This window comes from Rhea americana, unplaced genomic scaffold, assembly GCF_003343005.1.
Source record: "Rhea americana isolate MKP2758 unplaced genomic scaffold, rheAme1 scaffold_346, whole genome shotgun sequence".
NCBI classification, from domain to species: domain Eukaryota; kingdom Metazoa; phylum Chordata; class Aves; order Rheiformes; family Rheidae; genus Rhea; species Rhea americana.
The window spans coordinates 74,616-91,435 of record NW_028186475.1 but is presented as its reverse complement, the minus strand read 5'-3'; the positions used below and the strand labels follow the sequence as shown (position 1 = coordinate 91,435).

At 53.8% G+C, this 16,820-nt stretch overlaps 2 protein-coding genes across 2 annotated transcripts; one reads left to right on the top strand and one right to left on the bottom strand.

Annotated features, from left to right (window-relative positions):
- Positions 1-828: 828 nt before the first annotated feature.
- Positions 829-10,242, top strand: CCDC63 (coiled-coil domain containing 63). Its single transcript, XM_085311616.1, has 11 exons — positions 829-990; positions 3,663-3,829; positions 3,985-4,174; positions 5,710-5,829; positions 6,326-6,507; positions 6,956-7,137; positions 7,678-7,898; positions 8,560-8,634; positions 8,994-9,186; positions 9,685-9,888; positions 10,112-10,242. Exons 1-11 carry the CDS (start codon positions 829-831, stop codon positions 10,222-10,224), a joined length of 1,809 nt encoding a protein of 602 aa, XP_085167742.1. The 3' UTR covers positions 10,225-10,242.
- A 1,227-nt stretch (positions 10,243-11,469) lies between these two features.
- Positions 11,470-16,593, bottom strand: MYL2 (myosin light chain 2). Its single transcript, XM_085311624.1, is given in 8 exon segments — positions 11,470-11,772; positions 12,164-12,212; positions 12,287-12,362; positions 13,631-13,735; positions 14,720-14,795; positions 15,503-15,592; positions 16,464-16,520; positions 16,522-16,593. Coding segments are annotated over 8 exon segments (609 nt in total). The 5' UTR covers positions 16,579-16,593; the 3' UTR covers positions 11,470-11,673.
- Positions 16,594-16,820: the final 227 nt, after the last annotated feature.

Sequence of the window (16,820 nt, the reverse complement as noted above, 5' to 3'; positions counted from 1 at the left end):
CTCTACCAAAACAGTTTCCTCGTCAATAGTTTAATTTACTGACTTGTTCATGGCTAAACAGTTGGGACTTGGTCCATGGAGAAGGAACGCAAAGGATGGACAATACTGCCTGTGTTTCGATGCCGGACTGTTGCTGYGTAGCTAGCCCAGACGCAGGAGACCAGGCTTTCTGCAAGGGTGGTTGAGGTGTCCGGCTGCATCTTTTCTAGAAAAGGTAATATCCACCCCTCCGGCTCTACCTTCATGCTGAACCTGAGATTTGGCGCTGTTTCTGCTGAGGGTGAAGAGCAAGGAGGGAAAGGAGCTGCAATATGACACAGTCAGGACCACTGAGATAGTGACAACCTGATCCCTGGAGAGGTTCTAGTTATTATCCCACRGAGCTGTCGATCATGGGAAACCGGCACAAAAAGCGCAGCCAGCTTCCCCCAGCCCCAGCGGGTCCCGCGGGGGAGGAAGGGCCGAGCGGGCTCCGGTGCCTTCGCAGTGTTGTTCTGCCCTCAGTCATGATTTTCTTATCTAATGTCGCATTCTGCTTTCTTCCGGGGAAAGTCATTTCCAATTAAATGCATCCTAAGAGCCCATCTGGCTGTGAATTAGCCTGAAACTTGATGTCTGGCTCATTAGCTCATCAAAGTCTCYGGGATAACTGGGAGGCACAGTCTCAAGAGCAATGAGCTCTTTGGAGATTTTACTCGTCTCCTTGAGCTAACGGTGCTCACTGGAGCYGTGTGAATTGGGGCACGAATGCCCTTTGCTCGCCGTCGCTGGCTCTCTACTCCCCCCAACCCCGGTGCTGAGTAAGGGCTACAGCGTGGAGCCGACACGATGCCCCACACCTGCATCCGCCAGTGCTGCCGCGCTCGTCTGCCCTCCCGGGATCCCAAATCCTCGCCCGAGCGAGCCAGCCCTCTCAGCAGCCCCGGGAAGGTGCTGGTCCTGCTCTCCCTCCTCTGGGGAACGAGGATTGTGCCTCAGCCCTCTGCTCCCGTACGCTGCCCTGGGTGGAAAGAAGCAGGCGTGAATCCTAAATTAGCCCCTATTTTGGCTCTGTAAACAGGCACCTCTCGTTGCTCCGTCCCTGGTGTCTGGGGGCCATGGGAATCAGGCTACGCAGGTCGCTTGCTGCTCTCCTGGGTGGTGGATGCCTTGGGGGTATCTGGATACTGCTCCGAGCCTGCTTATTCCTGGGGGAGGCCAACTGGTGGTGATGATTGCTGGCTCTCCACGGGCAAAACCAGCGGGGATGGAAACTGGCTGCAAACCACAGGGAGCTGGCAAAGAGGCTGGGAGCAAGGCAAGGGAGCCGGGGCCCCAAGATGCCCTGGGGCTGCCCACAGACGGCTGTGCCCCGGCGAAGCAGCGCCCAGCTGCTGCTTTCGGATCAGAGCAAAAGCCTCCATGCTCAAGGTTATTGAGATGGATTTGAACTTGCCAAGGGAAGGGGGAACAGGTAAAATGAGGGTTTCTCCTGCGGTGGACACATGACCAGAGAGACATCAGAGCACCTGTCTGAGGGCTATTTTTGGGAACATATAACCCCCTTTGGTCAGTGTGGCATGGGCTCCTAGGGCTCCCAGGGGTGCAGTGGTGGGTGGTGGAAAAGAGGGTGCGCGGGTGCCCTGGCCGCCTGCACCCTTGCGCGGGCACCCCAACAGTGGGGTTGGATCTCGTGTGGGCCTGGACTCCAACGGTGCTGCCATGGCAACCGGGCCAGGGCTGGCACAGTGGCACAGGCTCAGGTGAGCATGGGACGGGCCACCAGCYGGGGCGAGCTGAGGAGGTCACCTCCCTCGCATCCTCGGCAGCGCCCCCGGGGCGCCTTCGCCTTGCCAGAGSGGACCAGCAGGGCTCTTGTTCCCGCTCGGCCTCCCCAGGTGCCAACCCCGCAGCCTCCCATCTGTCGTGCTCCCAGTGCAGCGCGGGATAGGTTTGAGATCCTCCACCGCGGAGTCCSTGAGGGGCTGCGCTTGCGCCGCTGGGTCAGGGCGCGGGGCCGGCGGCACACRGGCCTGCGGCGGCCGCTCTCGGGTTGGGTCGTAGCGTTGTTCCCTCCCGGCTTGCCTGGCTCGCTGCAGCCTCCAGGAGCAGCAGGGAGACCGTGCGGCTTGGCTGCAGCAGGGCTGGGAGGGGAACCGGCCCCAGCGTCCCCCCAGCGCTGACTCCAGCCCCCCACGCCACCTCAATGCACTTGGGGGAGCGGGAGTGGCCCGAGGGCTCCGGGAGTCAGCGCTCACAATCTCCCCGGCTATGGCAGAGCAGGGATTGATCCCAGCTCCCTGCTGGACAGAGCGGATCTCCGTTGCACGAGCCCATGGCCCCTCGCTCGGCGCTCCCCGGGGGCTTTGCCCGCCGGCGGCACCGCGCTCCGGGACTGCCTGGCCTTCCTAGAATTTCTATGGAAACCCAGGTACTAAGCGGGTTGGAATAGCTCAAACCATCTGTTCTTTCCCTGCTTATAAACTCGGTAAGAGGAACATGTTTCTTGATGACATCACTACAAATGCTCCTTTTATTCATCATGCAGCCATCTGTGATTATTTCCTCATGTGCCAAACATATGAGCGGGCGTTTAGGGCCGGACGGCGAGAAGCGGCCACAGCCTTGAGCTGGCCTATGAATAGATCTGCTGACCCAACCACATTGTCTCCTAACCAGATTTCATTTTTCTCCTTCAAAACCAGGCCTGTCCCCACCGAGGCTCTCTCKTTCACGTTCTCGTTGGCGTTTGAAAACAGCTGAATTAGCTGGAAAAAATGAAGGGTTCAAAGGTAAAAACCAAAACACAATCCAAACCTGAACTTGCCCAGGAGTGCCCAGCACCACAGAGGATCAGCAGTGGGGATCAGCAGYGATTACCTACAGGAGCAAATGCTGCCTGGACAGTGTATGGGGAACCGGGCTTTCTCTCTCTGCCTTTGGCCAGCAAGGTGTCCTGCTGCTTTGGGGACTGATTCTGTCTGCTATCCTGCACTGGGAGTGAGACCATGTCCTGCAATCTGGGTTTTGGGAAGGAAGGTCTAGGGAATATGGATTAGCTCAGAACATGGATGTCCTGTTGTGGAGCTGCCACAACTTCACACTCACTAGTTAGGTAGYTTTTCAGCTAGAAGCCTCCTTCTCAGGGATGGGACTGCGTGCATTCCTGCTCTGCTTCTATGCAAAGTCAGCTGGGTTCATCTGCATCACCTGCAAGAGTGATTTMGTGTTCTGACTCATTTGGCCTCTCAGTCATGCTAGGTGATATGAGAGGTGACTAGTCACAGTCGCCTGCCCTGCCTTGCCTGTCTCCTGCTGGAGATCTGYACCCTGCTGTGGAATTGGTGTGATGGACACGCACCAATTTCAGCCGGTGTTCATGCATCTTGCCCTGGAGAGTGTCTGTAGCATGGGGAAGAACCRAGAACCGAAAGTACCCACCAGACTTTGCTCTGAAATGGATGGGAAGTGCTCACCAARTTTGTTAGTGCGGCTCAGCACTGTGGGTGGCGATGAACATTCTGAGTACGAGTGAAGAGCTGAAGGTAGTAACAAATAGCTGTGTGTGTAGTAAACAGCTGGAGGTGGTGATGCCTTTAGCTCACTCCAGTTACTCGGGTCCRGACGGATTGTCTACAACTGCACTTTGTGTTTTCTTAAGTTACCAGACTCTCTTTCTGCAGCGATGGAGAAGGTCCCCTTTGAGGAAGACGGTTTCAGACTTCACTGCAAAAGAGAAAGARAAGATGGCTGAGGCAGAGCTCAGGAAGCTGCAGCAACGGTTTCGGATATTAGCGGAAAGCAGGAAATCTTTTGGAGCCAACATGAAGCACCGAATGTGCAGTCAGGAGTGAGTGCAGCTTCAGCTGGCTCCACTGCAATTGGAAAGCTCCTCCAAGCTGAGATCCTCGGGGGACTCTGACACTGAGATGGGAAGGGGTAAGAACCTGCCCTGGCTGTGCAGGCAGAATGTGCTAAATGTCATTTATCGTTCTATTTCTACAGGAAAGAAATAAATTCACTGAAGCAAGAACACAAAGAAATGTCATTAATGCTGAGCCATATCAAGTCCCCAAGAAATTTGATGCTGGATGACAGAAATCGAATGGAGTTTAAATTCCTTTTGCAGACCAAAGATCAGTATGATTCTCTGATTAGAGTTAGAAAAGACATGTTAGCTGACCTGGACAAAAAGGTAAGAGTATCTGAACCATTCCCCAACTGAGCATGGTATAGCACGGCAGAGCCACACAGTGAGCAATTCTCTGTCATGGTGTCACTACGGTCTGGCCTTTTCAGTTTGCAGCTGAAATGCACATCATATAGCATTTCAAAAAGATCACCTACCTCTGCCACACATCTTAGTAAAACTTACCTGAGTAATACTAAGGCAATTGGTAGGGTTTCTTGTACAGCCAGCAATGCAGGTGTTCCCYAGCAGGGTTAAAGAGGGAATGGGACTGTGCTGCAAAGCAATAATACATATTCTACCCTGTTGTGATCCTTGATAACATAATGCCATGGATAGTACTTTCATTTCTCCAACAATTGTCATGAAAGGCTCAGAGTTCAAAGCTCAAAAGGTTTGAAGCCTTGAACTAAATAGTTAAAGCCACAAGAAAGTAATGTGTCCTGCATATGGTCCCTTTGCAGGTGAATGCTATGGCTGAAACTCCAGTGTATAAAACACATTTAATTCAGGCCTTGGAATATAACACTACTTCCTAGTAAAAGACATGTGACAATGACAAATGAATACTGCTAGGCTCCCATACAAGACAGCAGCACTGGCCAGGAAAGCAGAGTCTGACTCTAAGTGTTGTCATCTCGTGGCTCTGTGCAGCTCCTCTTTAAAAGCACATACCTTCCTGGGGTCATGCAGCATCCCTGTGCTTTTCCCTGGACTTTCTTTGCTCCTGAAAGAGGGGCAAAAATGGAACATGTAGTAGTGCTTCCTAAATGTGCCTGAGATATGGTAAATAAAGGAGCAGTGACACATCAGAGGGATATCCCATCACTTCTCCCAAGGAGACCCCAGTTGGGTCTGCTCAGTGGTGGGATGGGAGGCCAAGGAAAGCCCAGTGCTGCAGAACTGACAGGTCCATGTAGCTTCTGCTCTGAACAAGTGCCCCATGACAGCAGTAAGGGAACATGCTCAGGTATTTTACAGTTTCTAGGAATGCCGTAGAGCTTTCCACGAGGGAGTTAGCTTTCTGTCAATGACTTTAGGGTCTCTTGGCTGAGTCATAGCTCTCCAACCTGGCCCCGCTTTCATTGTTCTCCAACTTCTTCATTCTTCTTGTGGATTTGTTTCCTTTGGCAGCTCCCCAGTTTTGGCAAACATTGTCTTCCGCTCCATTYCAGGGAGGGCTATACAGATCCCTGTGTGGCCAGCACAAAAACCTCTAKCATACAACCCTCTTCTTCCACTCTATGTGTAGTACTGCTGTGCCTTGTTCAGCACCTGCTGAATTTTGCTCCACAGCTGGAGAAATGCCTTTCCTCAGTGACATGAAAATAAAGGGATTCCTCATTACAGTTTATGTTTCTGCATCTGCAGAACGGGATCCTGTGGGATTAAGCTGTTTCTATAATTATGATCTCATTAATGACATGGTTACTGTAGTTCAGGTCGACAGAGGGTATTTGCTTTGGCTAAGTATCCTGACATGAGTCCAGACTGTAAGGTTGGAGATTATACTTTAATTCTGTGTGCGTCTGTGTGTGCAGATAATGGAGATGCAAAAAAAGATTACAAGACAAAACCTGATAGCAGTGAAGGTGAAGCAAGCAAATAGTAGCAAATGGCTGCAAAAGCAGATTCAGACACTGGAGATGCGTCTGAACCATGTAAGCACACGTTTTGCAGAGCTTTGGAGACTATAYGGGGTGCTAGGCTGGGGCCTGTGTGCAAAATGTTTTTTGATCAGGATAAAAGGTAATAGTGCAAAAGCATTTGGTCCACCCAAGCAGCACAAACGGTTCGGATTGTTCCCCTACCCTGACTGCTTCCAGAATATCTCAAAGGCTCCTTCAAGGCTGGTGACCCAAATGCAGTGCTTGCACCATGCCAAAAAGCCTGAAGGTCTGCACCTGTCTGCACCTATTTAGTGATAAACCAGAGCTGTTTGAAGCCATTCTTTCCTTGGACGATGCTAGCTCCAGGTCTCTGCCTCAATCAGCCTGACCTGCGGAGGCCTCCTCTGTCTTGGGGATGGGGATAGCACAAGGCCTACTTAAGATCTCTTGGGCTGTTTCTGTCCTAGTTCTGGTCGAGKTTTTTCAACAGAGGCCTGAGCTCCCTAGCCCTGCACCACCCGCAAGCCTTTTGCTCCCTTCTYCCCAGGTCACTGTCCGTTTCGACACCATCCTGACTACCATTACCAAGCTCCGAGGAGAGATTGAAAACTTGCGAGTCCAGAAAGCCATTTTGGACAACTTCTACTTAAACCTTCACAAGAAGCTGGATCAGCAGAACAGAAGAATGGACACTGTCATTGAGCGGTCAACACAAGCCTATGAGCAGCGGTACATGGTGTTTTGAGCCCTCTGTGGTAAACTCAACAGTGAAGGGCTATTTCAGAGAGAGGGCTCATCACTCTCTTGCCTAAAGCTGGGTGCTGTCTAAAAGTTAGGTGCCTGGTCAATGGAGGGACACTTGTACCACCGGGGAGTGATTTATTCCCCCTGTCTCAGAGGTCTCTTGGGATGGGGCARATTGCCCTATGGAGCTGTCTCTTTCCTGTGAGTCCCACTTGATCCTAGGTCTGTGTGGGGAGATGCAGACATACSGGGAGAATGGGAAAGCTAGCGCAGAGGCCAGCCAGCTCTGGTCATATGAGCCTGGCTGCCACAGYTGGGTGCTGTATCTGAGTATAAAATCCCACCAAGAACTCTATTAGCTTGCTGCTGGTATTGGACTAACAGAGGATGGACCTGTTACTATTAGTGCTGTGTAACTGCTGTCTGTGCATAGGGCGGAGGCCCTGGCAAGGACTTCTGCTATGAAGGAAAGGCACTGCAAAGACACTGTCCAGTACAACATCGAGTTGCAAGAGCGGGAGCGTATTCTGGACCAGGAGACCAAGCTGAAAACCTTCATGCTCATCAAATTTATGGATCGTTCTGAATTGGAGGAACAAGCCAAAAAGGAAGAAGGTATCACATAAGAGAAACTGCATGCAACTGAGACGGTAAACAAGCAGTCTGTGGGGCTGGTGAGAGGGCTAATTATAGCAGTTTATAGCACCCAATGCAGAGGCACATCTCCCCTGCCCACAGGCCCCTGGGAAGGGAGCACCTCAGGTATGGGCCATGAACTCCCTTCTCCCTGCAGATGAAAAGGATAAACAACCATAACCAAGTGAGATCACACAACGCACTGTGTGTCTTGAGGTGGACCTAGGGGAAAGGGAGGAAAGGGGARGCAGGGAACTGGCCCCATATGCACCTCAAGGAAAACCATGGTTCCTTTTCCACAGCTTTAGGTGCTGTTCTCTCCCAGGGAGGGATTACTCTGTGTTTTTCTCATTCCCATGCAGACTGTGAGCTCCTTGATGAGTTTCTRGGGGAAACACTGCACTGCTCCCCACCCGCCCCAAGCCCCTGTCAAACTCCGCAGCATCTGCAAGAGAAGGCTCTGCTATGGGCCTGGCAGGAAGGAAAGGATACAGCTTGGCATCTTCGTCTCTCCCTCAGCCTTGAAGGCAGTCCAGCGGGCAAAGCGGAGACGAGGAGAGAGCTTCGAGAGCCGAGAGGTGGCTTACAGGCGCCTACTGGAGCTGGCAGAGAACAGGGACATTGACCGGCTAGTGAAGGGGTTCATTGAGAAGGAGGAGAAGAACTTTGCATACTTTAGCTATGCAACTGAGCTGAACAACGAGATGGAGAGGCTTCAGAGGAAAATCAAGGACCTGCAGGTCAGTTCCAGCCCTGCTCTGTGGCTCTTACATTTCCTTTTTCTCAGCTAGCATCTCTGGGTTAGGGTAGGCTTTTCTTCTTCTGGGTGTCCAGCATCATCACCCACTGCAAGGCCCAGCTCACAGGCTACCACTCAGGTGTAACTGGGAGAATGCAAAGGGGTAGCCAAAAACAACTCCAACAGACAGAAAGCTGCTTTCTCAGAGCTAAAAATGTCTCAATGCTGCCATCATGCACCCAACAGATATATTGCAAAAGAGGGAGCTCCAGGATGGTGAGAACCACGACAGCCCCACCTTGTGGGGCTGCKGGAGTGAGAAGAAACAAAGCCTGATCTCCTGGCCTGGGGACAAAGGTTCCCAGGGGGCCAACCTGGTGCCCCTGCTCCCAGGGCACAGCAACAGTCCCCAGGCTGGGAGGAAAGGGCAGGATGGTCATCTGGAAGCAATCTGCAGGAAATGATTGTCGAGTGGGTGCAAGCCAGCCTCGCTCCATGGAGCCACRCTGTGAGGGCCTGGCCCAGTTTTTCAAACTATGCTGGCGGATGCCTGATCCCAGAACAGTGCAAAGTGTGGTCTATCCACGCTGCTTGGCACTSTCTGTTATGCAAGTCTGTTTGACATTCAGCCATTACCTCCCCATGTTCTTGTGTTTATGCAGAATGAAATTACTCTCCTAGAGATGGATCAGGACAACACAGAGAGCAGTGACCTTCATATCCTGAAGGAGTTAGAGGTAAGGAGGCTGGGATTTCCCTGGGCAAGACAGCAGGACCCTGCCCATCCCGTCATGTGTCCTAGGGAGTCTGGTTCTGTCAACTCCGCTCTGGCAAAAGGCTGGAGAGGCATAGACAGAAAAGGCTCTGCATTGGCTTTTGCAGCCCTATTCCCTGAGAAGACCCAATGCATGGTGAGAGAATCACTGCAGGGCTCCTTCCAACYCTGGTCCTGCAGATCCTGGGGCATGGGCTGCAACACAGGGAGCTAGGGGAACCCCTTCATAAGGGGATGGAAGCATCCAGTCTCCATTGTCCAGACTGGAACTGGCCAGGGACAGGGGGCTGCTGTGACACCTAGCAAAACATCTGCTGATAGGAAAAGCTAAGGAAAACCACTGAGGAAGCCAACCAGTATGAACATAGCTGCAAAGAGAGCAGCAAAATCCTGGGCCAGCTCAAATCTGCTGTTGAGTTCCTGTTCAAAGAGATGAACTGTGACGCCACGAAGATAAAGGAGCACCTGGGAGAGAACGGGGTGATCACGGATCTGAACCTGCTGCAGTTCTTCGGTGCGTCAGGGTTCCTCACCTTGCCTCTCCACGTGGTCCAGGCCTCATATGCCAAACCTGTCCCTTGCACCATACTTGAATTTGAGCCTGTTYTTTTTCCCTGCCCAATGTGCACTGGTGTCCCCTGCTTAATGGGAACTAGGGTGCTAGCTCACACTGAGCTAACCTGATGGTACAGCCTGGTGGGCCTCCAAGCTTTCATCTTGGCTCTGGGTAGAGGATACAGCGCTAGAGCCAGGTCTTAGGACTCTTGCCTCTTGCAAGAACAGGTTGCCTCACRGTCAAAGGACTGACTGCAGACTCATTTCAACCTTCTGCCTGGTGCAGCCCCGTTTATTTTGCATCAGGCCTGGCTAGCTGGCCCTAGCCTGTGTCGTCCCACGCTCAGAATACAGGCTGMAGGTGGATTTTGCCAGAAACCTGGGTCAGTGCAGGAAGTGGTGGTCYGTGGTGGGCCACGGTGGGGCCCGGCAGGACATCCCTCGCTTCCCTGTGCAGATATCATAGAGAAGAAGACCAACGAGCTGCTGCTGCTGGCATCCATGCTGCGCTAYGCGGAGGCAGAGGCTGAGGGGGAGCAGTACGCCCTGCCCTTCACCAACCCGCTCCTGGGTGGCACCGGGCTCCTCAAGACCATGGACAGGGCCCGGCTCTGCCCGCCGCCCCCCGGCTTCGACCGCGCCGTGGAGAACACAGAGGCCTGTGAGTTGGGGCGGGGGGGGGGGTTGGGGGTGGGCTTGGCAATGCAGCCAGCCAATCCGCAGCAGCCACTCTGCACTCTGGGCCAATCCCTGGCTGCCACCTGTCCTCTCCAGCCAATCCCAGCCCGGCCTGCCCCACCCTGCCGGGTACATGAGCCCCGTGGCGCGCGGTGGCGGTGGCGCTGTGGTGATCGCCTGGTGGGGCGGCCATTTTGTTGAGGCAGTTGAGGAGCCATTGGACCACAGCGCCCTGCGCAACCTGATTCTCGAGAGCCAGGAGGAGCGGAGCAATGCTGCTGACAAGGGCAAGAAGGCGAAGAGCGATGCCAACGCATGAAAAGCCAGCGGTGCTGAATTAAACAGGCCCTTTCCTTAACTCCTGCGCCGCTTCTGCACCTGGGCAGTGCCCGTCCCGCTCCGGCTGTCTCGGCTTCCCGTTCCCTTCCCCTCCGGAAGGACCCGAAGCCTTTTGCACACTTCAGCAGCTCCCAGATGATGTGGCGGCATTGCTTTGCCCACGGCTGACAGCAGCTGTGGCCGAGGGCGGAGAACAGCTGCCATCCTGCAGCCGCATGGCCCACGGCTCCCCAGCAGCCCGTGAGCACCGAGCGGCACCGCGGGCCAGAAAGGAGGGGCCTGTTGTGCTGATGAGAGCTGGGGTGTAGCTGCATCTCCGCCTATTGCAAAACTGCGGGAAAGCCAGGCCCTGCGGGCTTGGCCGTGACTGTGCTTCCTGGTGGTTCATGCTGGAGGTGGCCCTGATTCTATTTTACCCTTGTCAGGCTGTGACTCTCATTTCTGAATGCTGAGGCTGGAGCTRGTGTAAATCAGCACTGGTTTTGCTTAGCTCAGTTAATGTACCTTGTGCATCCAAAAAGCACTTGGAGAGAGTTGAAGGTGGGCTGTAGAAAGCCTTAAGGGCTGTGCACCCCTGTGCCATGGTCAGCTCTTCCCACTGCACCACCCAACATGCATTCATCACAAGAGAGCTTCTGCACCTGGGCATCCCTTCCTTTGCATGGCTGCTAGGATGGAGACAGGGACGATGGTGCGGGGCTCAAGGCCCCCATCCTGCATCATGCTTGCTCCAAGGGGTCTGGGGAGGACATGGTGGGGATGAATGCACTTGCTGAGTGTTCCCAGCTAAGGTGGGAAAGGCTGCAGCTCTCCGTTGCCTAGTAGAAGGGGATAAACCTGTGCTAGTCTTGGGCAGGTTGGACCACATGGCTTCTAGTCACAGTCCAATGCGAAACTGGCAGTGTCTGTTTGCATGCAGAGGCTTTTGGGGCTGGGAGCTTGGTGAGGCTGGGAAAATTGCAGGGCACTGGCACTACAGAGCACGTGAAGGTGGTGTGAASTGGGGCCAGTAGGCTGGGGGATGGTGGTCATGGGATGGACAGACCCAGGAGCTCCCAGCTGGGCCACGGCAGCCAGGAGGAGTAGGGCTGTTGTAGCCCTCCTCCTGCCCTGGGAAGGCAGGAGTAATCCTGGCTCTAATGCTGTCACCAYGTGTGTGCCATAACACGCACAAGCACTGTGCACCAGTCACCATGCAAACCCAAGCACTGCTCACACCAGCAGATGGATTTCCTCTCACCAAAAAGCAGTTTAATGTGGGTGCTGTTCAGGTTTGTATTCCCCGTGACAGACAGGTCTGCAGCACAGAGAGCTGGGCAAGGATGGGATCAAGGAGAGGAGCTGATGACAGAGGGGACAAAGAGATCCTCGGTATGACCTAGAGGGGTGATCCCATGGTGCCAGCCCCTCTGCTGAGGGTGGGAGTGGGCTAGTCCTTCTCTTCACCATGCGTAATGACGTGGACGAGGTTTTTGTAATCAAGGTTGCCGGAGACATCTGGAGGAAAGGCCGCAAACATCTGATCGATCTGCCAGGGAAGGGCCAGAGGTGAAAATGTGGCACAAGAGGGTTTTGTGTCTGGGGCCAGGAGAAGAGCTGGGGGCTTATCTAACCCACTTTGAAAAGAAAGGTCTCCTGTGCCCTCCTCAGCATGATTGCTGTAGGGTGAGCGGTGGCTGGTAGATTCTCGCAGCACCCTGTTACTTAGCTCAGTAGCTTAGTAGAGATGATCACTAGGAAATGTAACTTTGCCTGTTCTGACACGCCACTGTGAGGTCTGTGTATTTTTCAGAGGGGAAACCGAGGCATAGGTAGACCATGAAACAGGATGCAGGACCCAATACAGAAGGAGARGCTTGGGCATAGGTGGGGATAAAGGGAGGGTGGGGGCTGGTGGAAGGGTGAGAAGGAACTTGTACCTCTTCCTGGGAAAACCTCTCGCCCTGCGTCATCAGCATTTCTTTGATGCTGCAGATAAGAGGATATTGTGAGTATGAGGGTATGAATCACTTCCCTCCCTTCCCGAGCACCTCCGCACTTACTAGGCAGATTTCAGGCCTTTGCCCTCTGGATCAAACACCTTGAATGCATTCAGGATGGTCTCCTCTGGGTCGGCACCTGTGGGCGACACCACCATGTCTGTTACAAGCGGTGGAGGAAGAAGCCAGGCAGAGCCTTCTGCTTCCCACAGCCTCCTGCAGGAAACCCTGAGGGCCGGATGGTTGTGAGAGTCAGCTCCCGCGCGGCCAGGATGGGAAGCAGTAGGCTGTGCTGCGGGTGGGTTCTGCAGGAGTACCGGACTCCCACATCGCCCTGAGCCCTGAGCGTGCATCACGGCACGGAGAGGAGCAGATGTACGGTCGTAGTGTGACCGCAAAGCAGGCTGCGTCGCCACTGCCCTGGCATCCGGCGTATATCTAATCTCTTGGGTGTATTTATAGAGCTCCCGGCGTAGGATCTTGGGCCGTATAGCCTCCTGGAGATCTGCAGGGAGGCTGCATGCCTCCACTTACATAAGCGATCTGGGGAAGGAGGTGGCCATGGCAGTTAGGTCAAAGTCATGCCATACCCCACACCCTTGTCAGGTTGACCATTTGGTACCACCGTTAACATCAGCAGGCTCAGAACCATTGCAAGGTCTGCCGTCACCTCTTTTTATGAGGATAGCAGCATTGCAGCCTGTTGTTTGTTTTAAATACTGGAGAAACTGAGGCACATTGACTTGCTCATAACCTCCAGCACGTGAGAGGTGGAAAGCAGATGAGATCCAGGTCTTGGACAGGCAGTTCCTGCCCTGCCTTTGGGACTGCTGGTATTGCAAGACAGTGCAAAYATTTGGGCACCAGGACCTCTCCAGGAGGGTGGTTGCTCTAGGTATGTAATGCAGTTTGTCCTGTCTGCTGGGTCCTGGGGAGGGGAGGGGGTGAGGCCGTAGGCTGGTCTGTTTAGGGTCTCTGGGATGAGGACTGGAGCTCCTGGCGAAAGGGTGTTCCTGTGCTGCTGCTGGGAGAAACTGGCACTAAGAGCCGTGGGAGGGATAAACTGAAGGAGATGAATTCACAGGAATCTCRTGCTCGTCCGCAGGCATCTGCTCTTGGCCATGGCGTGGGAGAGTTACCGAGTCAGAGGCATCTTTGTTCTGACTCTGGGTGGTTCTCAGGCTCTGCACTCTGCAGTACTGCAAGCAGCATTACCTGCATTTTGATAATTTTTGCCTTTCCTTCTAAAGAAGCTCCCATTTGAGGCCTCTGTGACGGGAGGTGGGCYGCACCTGAAAGGGTGGTGGTGGCCCCCGGAGCTTGGCAGTTTGCCCAAGCGGTGCAGGAAACCRGAGGTGGTGTGAGTGCCCGCTGAGCCCTCCCTCTGCTCCCCAGGCTCCCTCTCACCCTTGAGTTTCTCTCCAAACATGGTCAGGAACACAGTAAAGTTAATTGGTCCAGGCGCCTCCTTTATCATCTCTTCAATCTCCTCATTTTTTACATTCAGACGTCCTAGGGGAGAGCAGYGTTAGGTGAATCAGGTGTCAGGCTGCGAATGCGTGCAGAGCTCCGGGTCTGCTCTATGCATCGTGGGGCTAAGGACACAAAAAGGAAGCCTTTCCCGGGAGGTCTTTCCCCTGCTGGAGGGAAGCGGCAGAGGCTGCCCCCGGGGAAACCGTCTCTGATAAGAGCAGTAGCAAGAGCAGGGAGGGAAGAATCATGTGCTGACAGAGGATGGGGTGGGCTAGACATGTCCAGCTCTGTTTTTTCAGGCTCCAGGATCACAGAAAAGATCTGTAAAGGGCTGTAAAGGACTGAGCTGTGCTAGTCCATTCCCCTGCCCCGTGTCAGGATTAGCAGTGCTTCAGTCCTCCCTGGAAAGCATTTGTCCAGCCAAAATCACTGGTGCTGTGTGTCCCCCACCAGCCCTCAGGCGACCTGATCACTGATGTAATCATCAGGACACCGTGAGCTGAATTCATTCCTGGCTGCATCTGTCAGACACAAACTGGACTGAGTGCCTGCACCSTTTTACCTGGGGTGTGGTTGTGTCTGGCAATCCCTGGACCTGTCACTGGTTTGTGCTGGCCTCACTGATGGGAGAACCAAGCCTGCGACTTCACAGCTTTCCACAAAGCCTGAAAATCCCYATAAAGCCTGTAATCCCAGGGGTGCCATGGTTCAGGTACAGCAAGGTGCTTTTTAGCATGAGAGAACAAAGGGAACATTTGGCTGTGTATAAACCAGAAGCAGATTCTCTCTGGCACCTACAGGATTAAACACCTGCTGCTACGGGAGCTGCTCTGGTACACCATGTGTATGATCTGCTCATCTAATAGAAGTGATTTGGAATCAGGAGGTTTTTGGCAAAATAGACATGAGATCCACTTAACCACTGGGGCCTGCTGGAATGGAGACTCATAGGTGGTTTCTCAGTTAATAGCTTTACTGTCATCAAAGCTTTGGGGGAGGAGAGATTTCTAAAAGGAGGCTCACCAAGTGCAGCAAACGTGTCTCTAAGATCCGCCTTGTCGATGAAGCCGTCCCGGTTCTGATCCATGATGGTGAATGCCTGGGAAGAACAGGAGGAGGACAGGAAGCACAGACAGAGGGCCAGCTGGCAGCCCTTGGGAAGGCTTTAGTACTCTCCTCTTCCTCCCACGGCCTTCCTGGGGAACAGAGCGCTTCGAGCCCTGCACGGGATGGGGCTGCGGGAGTCCTCGCTCAGTGAGGGAGCAACAATCCCTGCAACCATCCAGCRGCAATTCTGGCCCTTTGGCAGTGGCAGTGCAGGGTAACAGCTTCCTACGGCASCCCAAACCCGAATGCCACATGGAGCCAGAGCCACCTTGCACTGGGATAGGACAAGCTGGGGAGAGCAGCCTGAGCCATCAACTGTCCCGGCTGGGACCAGTTATCCCAGTAACTGGGTTCTACACATGACTGTGTGTCAGCTGCGCAAAGGATAGGTCATGATGAGCTCCTTGCGCTGTGGGTGGGAGTTAGTTGGGGTGATGTGTTCCTGGTCTTGCAGATGCTGCTGGCTGCGYGTGCTGTCATTCCCTCCTCTGCAGGGCACATGATCCTGGGAAGCTTTGAGGCAATTCCACATTTAACAATCTCTGATTYGTTAGTCTCACTTTTAAAATAAAACAACGTAAGAACAGGCATGCCGCCTCCTGTTGCAAACCAACCATTGCTGATCTAAAAGCAGGGAGGAAGGAGCTGAAGGTCATGCTGTGTCRAGGACCCTTGGTCATTTCTACAAAATCCACCTACCTCTTTGAATTCCTGGATCTGGGCCTGCTCAAACATAGAGAAGACATTGGAATTAGCACCCTCAATCCTCTTCTTGGCTTTCTTGGGTGCCTGCAGGGATTCAAGTATGTATCACTAACTCACTGTCTTTTTATAGTGTGGAATAAAAGCATGAAACTACCCTATTCTTAGTCATAAGTCCTTTGCAGTAGCTCTAGGCTAGTGCCTGCTGTGCTGTAGTTCCTGGGCACTTGGTGGTTTCCCGGCACATTGGTCGGGAGTTGTGGGTACACGCAGTGCTCARAGACGCTGAGGAGCGTATGGATATCTGCTTACAGTACAGCTCCATCCTTGCTCTCCTGATGAATTTTGCCAAATAGGTGACAGGAAGGATGAGCTGGAGAATCGCTTGGCAAGCAAAGCAAAACGTTTGCTTATTAAAAAATCTGTCTTCTCCTGCACGGAGGCTTGACAGAACCAGAAATGGCTTGACTTGTCTTTCAAACAGGAGAGGAGGACAGACTCGCTCACTCTTGCTAGGCCTGCCAATCACCCTCTCCTCTCTGCTGCAGACACTCCCGTAACTTTTCCCTTCTAATGCAGGAGTTCTGCCAAGAAGAAACAGCAGGAGAGTTTCAGGGGACTGCACAACCCCCTCATGGCAGAGAGGAGGGGAGAAAAGAGATGACTTTTGGACCCCGCAGTGGTTTGTCCTGTATAGAAAGCTCTGCTGACTGCTGCTAGCCTGGGAGATTCCTCTCTGCTCCTGCTTCTGCCTGCTCCTCCCTGCAGGGAGCAGGGATGCTGCCGCCGTGGCCAGAAGCTCCCCAGCTTGCTCAACCCCTTTCCCGAGCGAGAGCGATCCTGGCCTCGGATCTCTGGAGCCTCCGTGGCCCCCTGCCCRTTAAAACTATCCTGGCAAAGAAAACTAATGCCAGGGATGTCGCCTCTTCCCGCTGCAGCCTCGGYGCTCGGTACTCACCATGACTGTGCACAGCCGCTGGTGTTGCTGCGAGAGGAATCTCGGAGGCAGTCCCTCCGTTCTCCCCCGGCCGAAACAATAAATACATCCCATTCCGGTTTAAAAATAACCCCATGCCCACTTTTGGCTGTGATAGGTAAGTCAGCCGCCCCCAGCTCCGTTGTCTCTGCCTTACTCCGTCCCTCTCCCGCTAATCTGGGATAGCAGCTTGCGGTTGTCAGTGGCTGACGTGACATGTGAGGCACAGAGGGTTTCAAGGTTACCGAAGCGCCGGGCGGCCTGCGGCTCCCACGCGGGCGATGCCGACGCGGGGCGCGCGCCGCCGCTCGCCCGGCAGCGCTCCCACCTGCGGTTGTC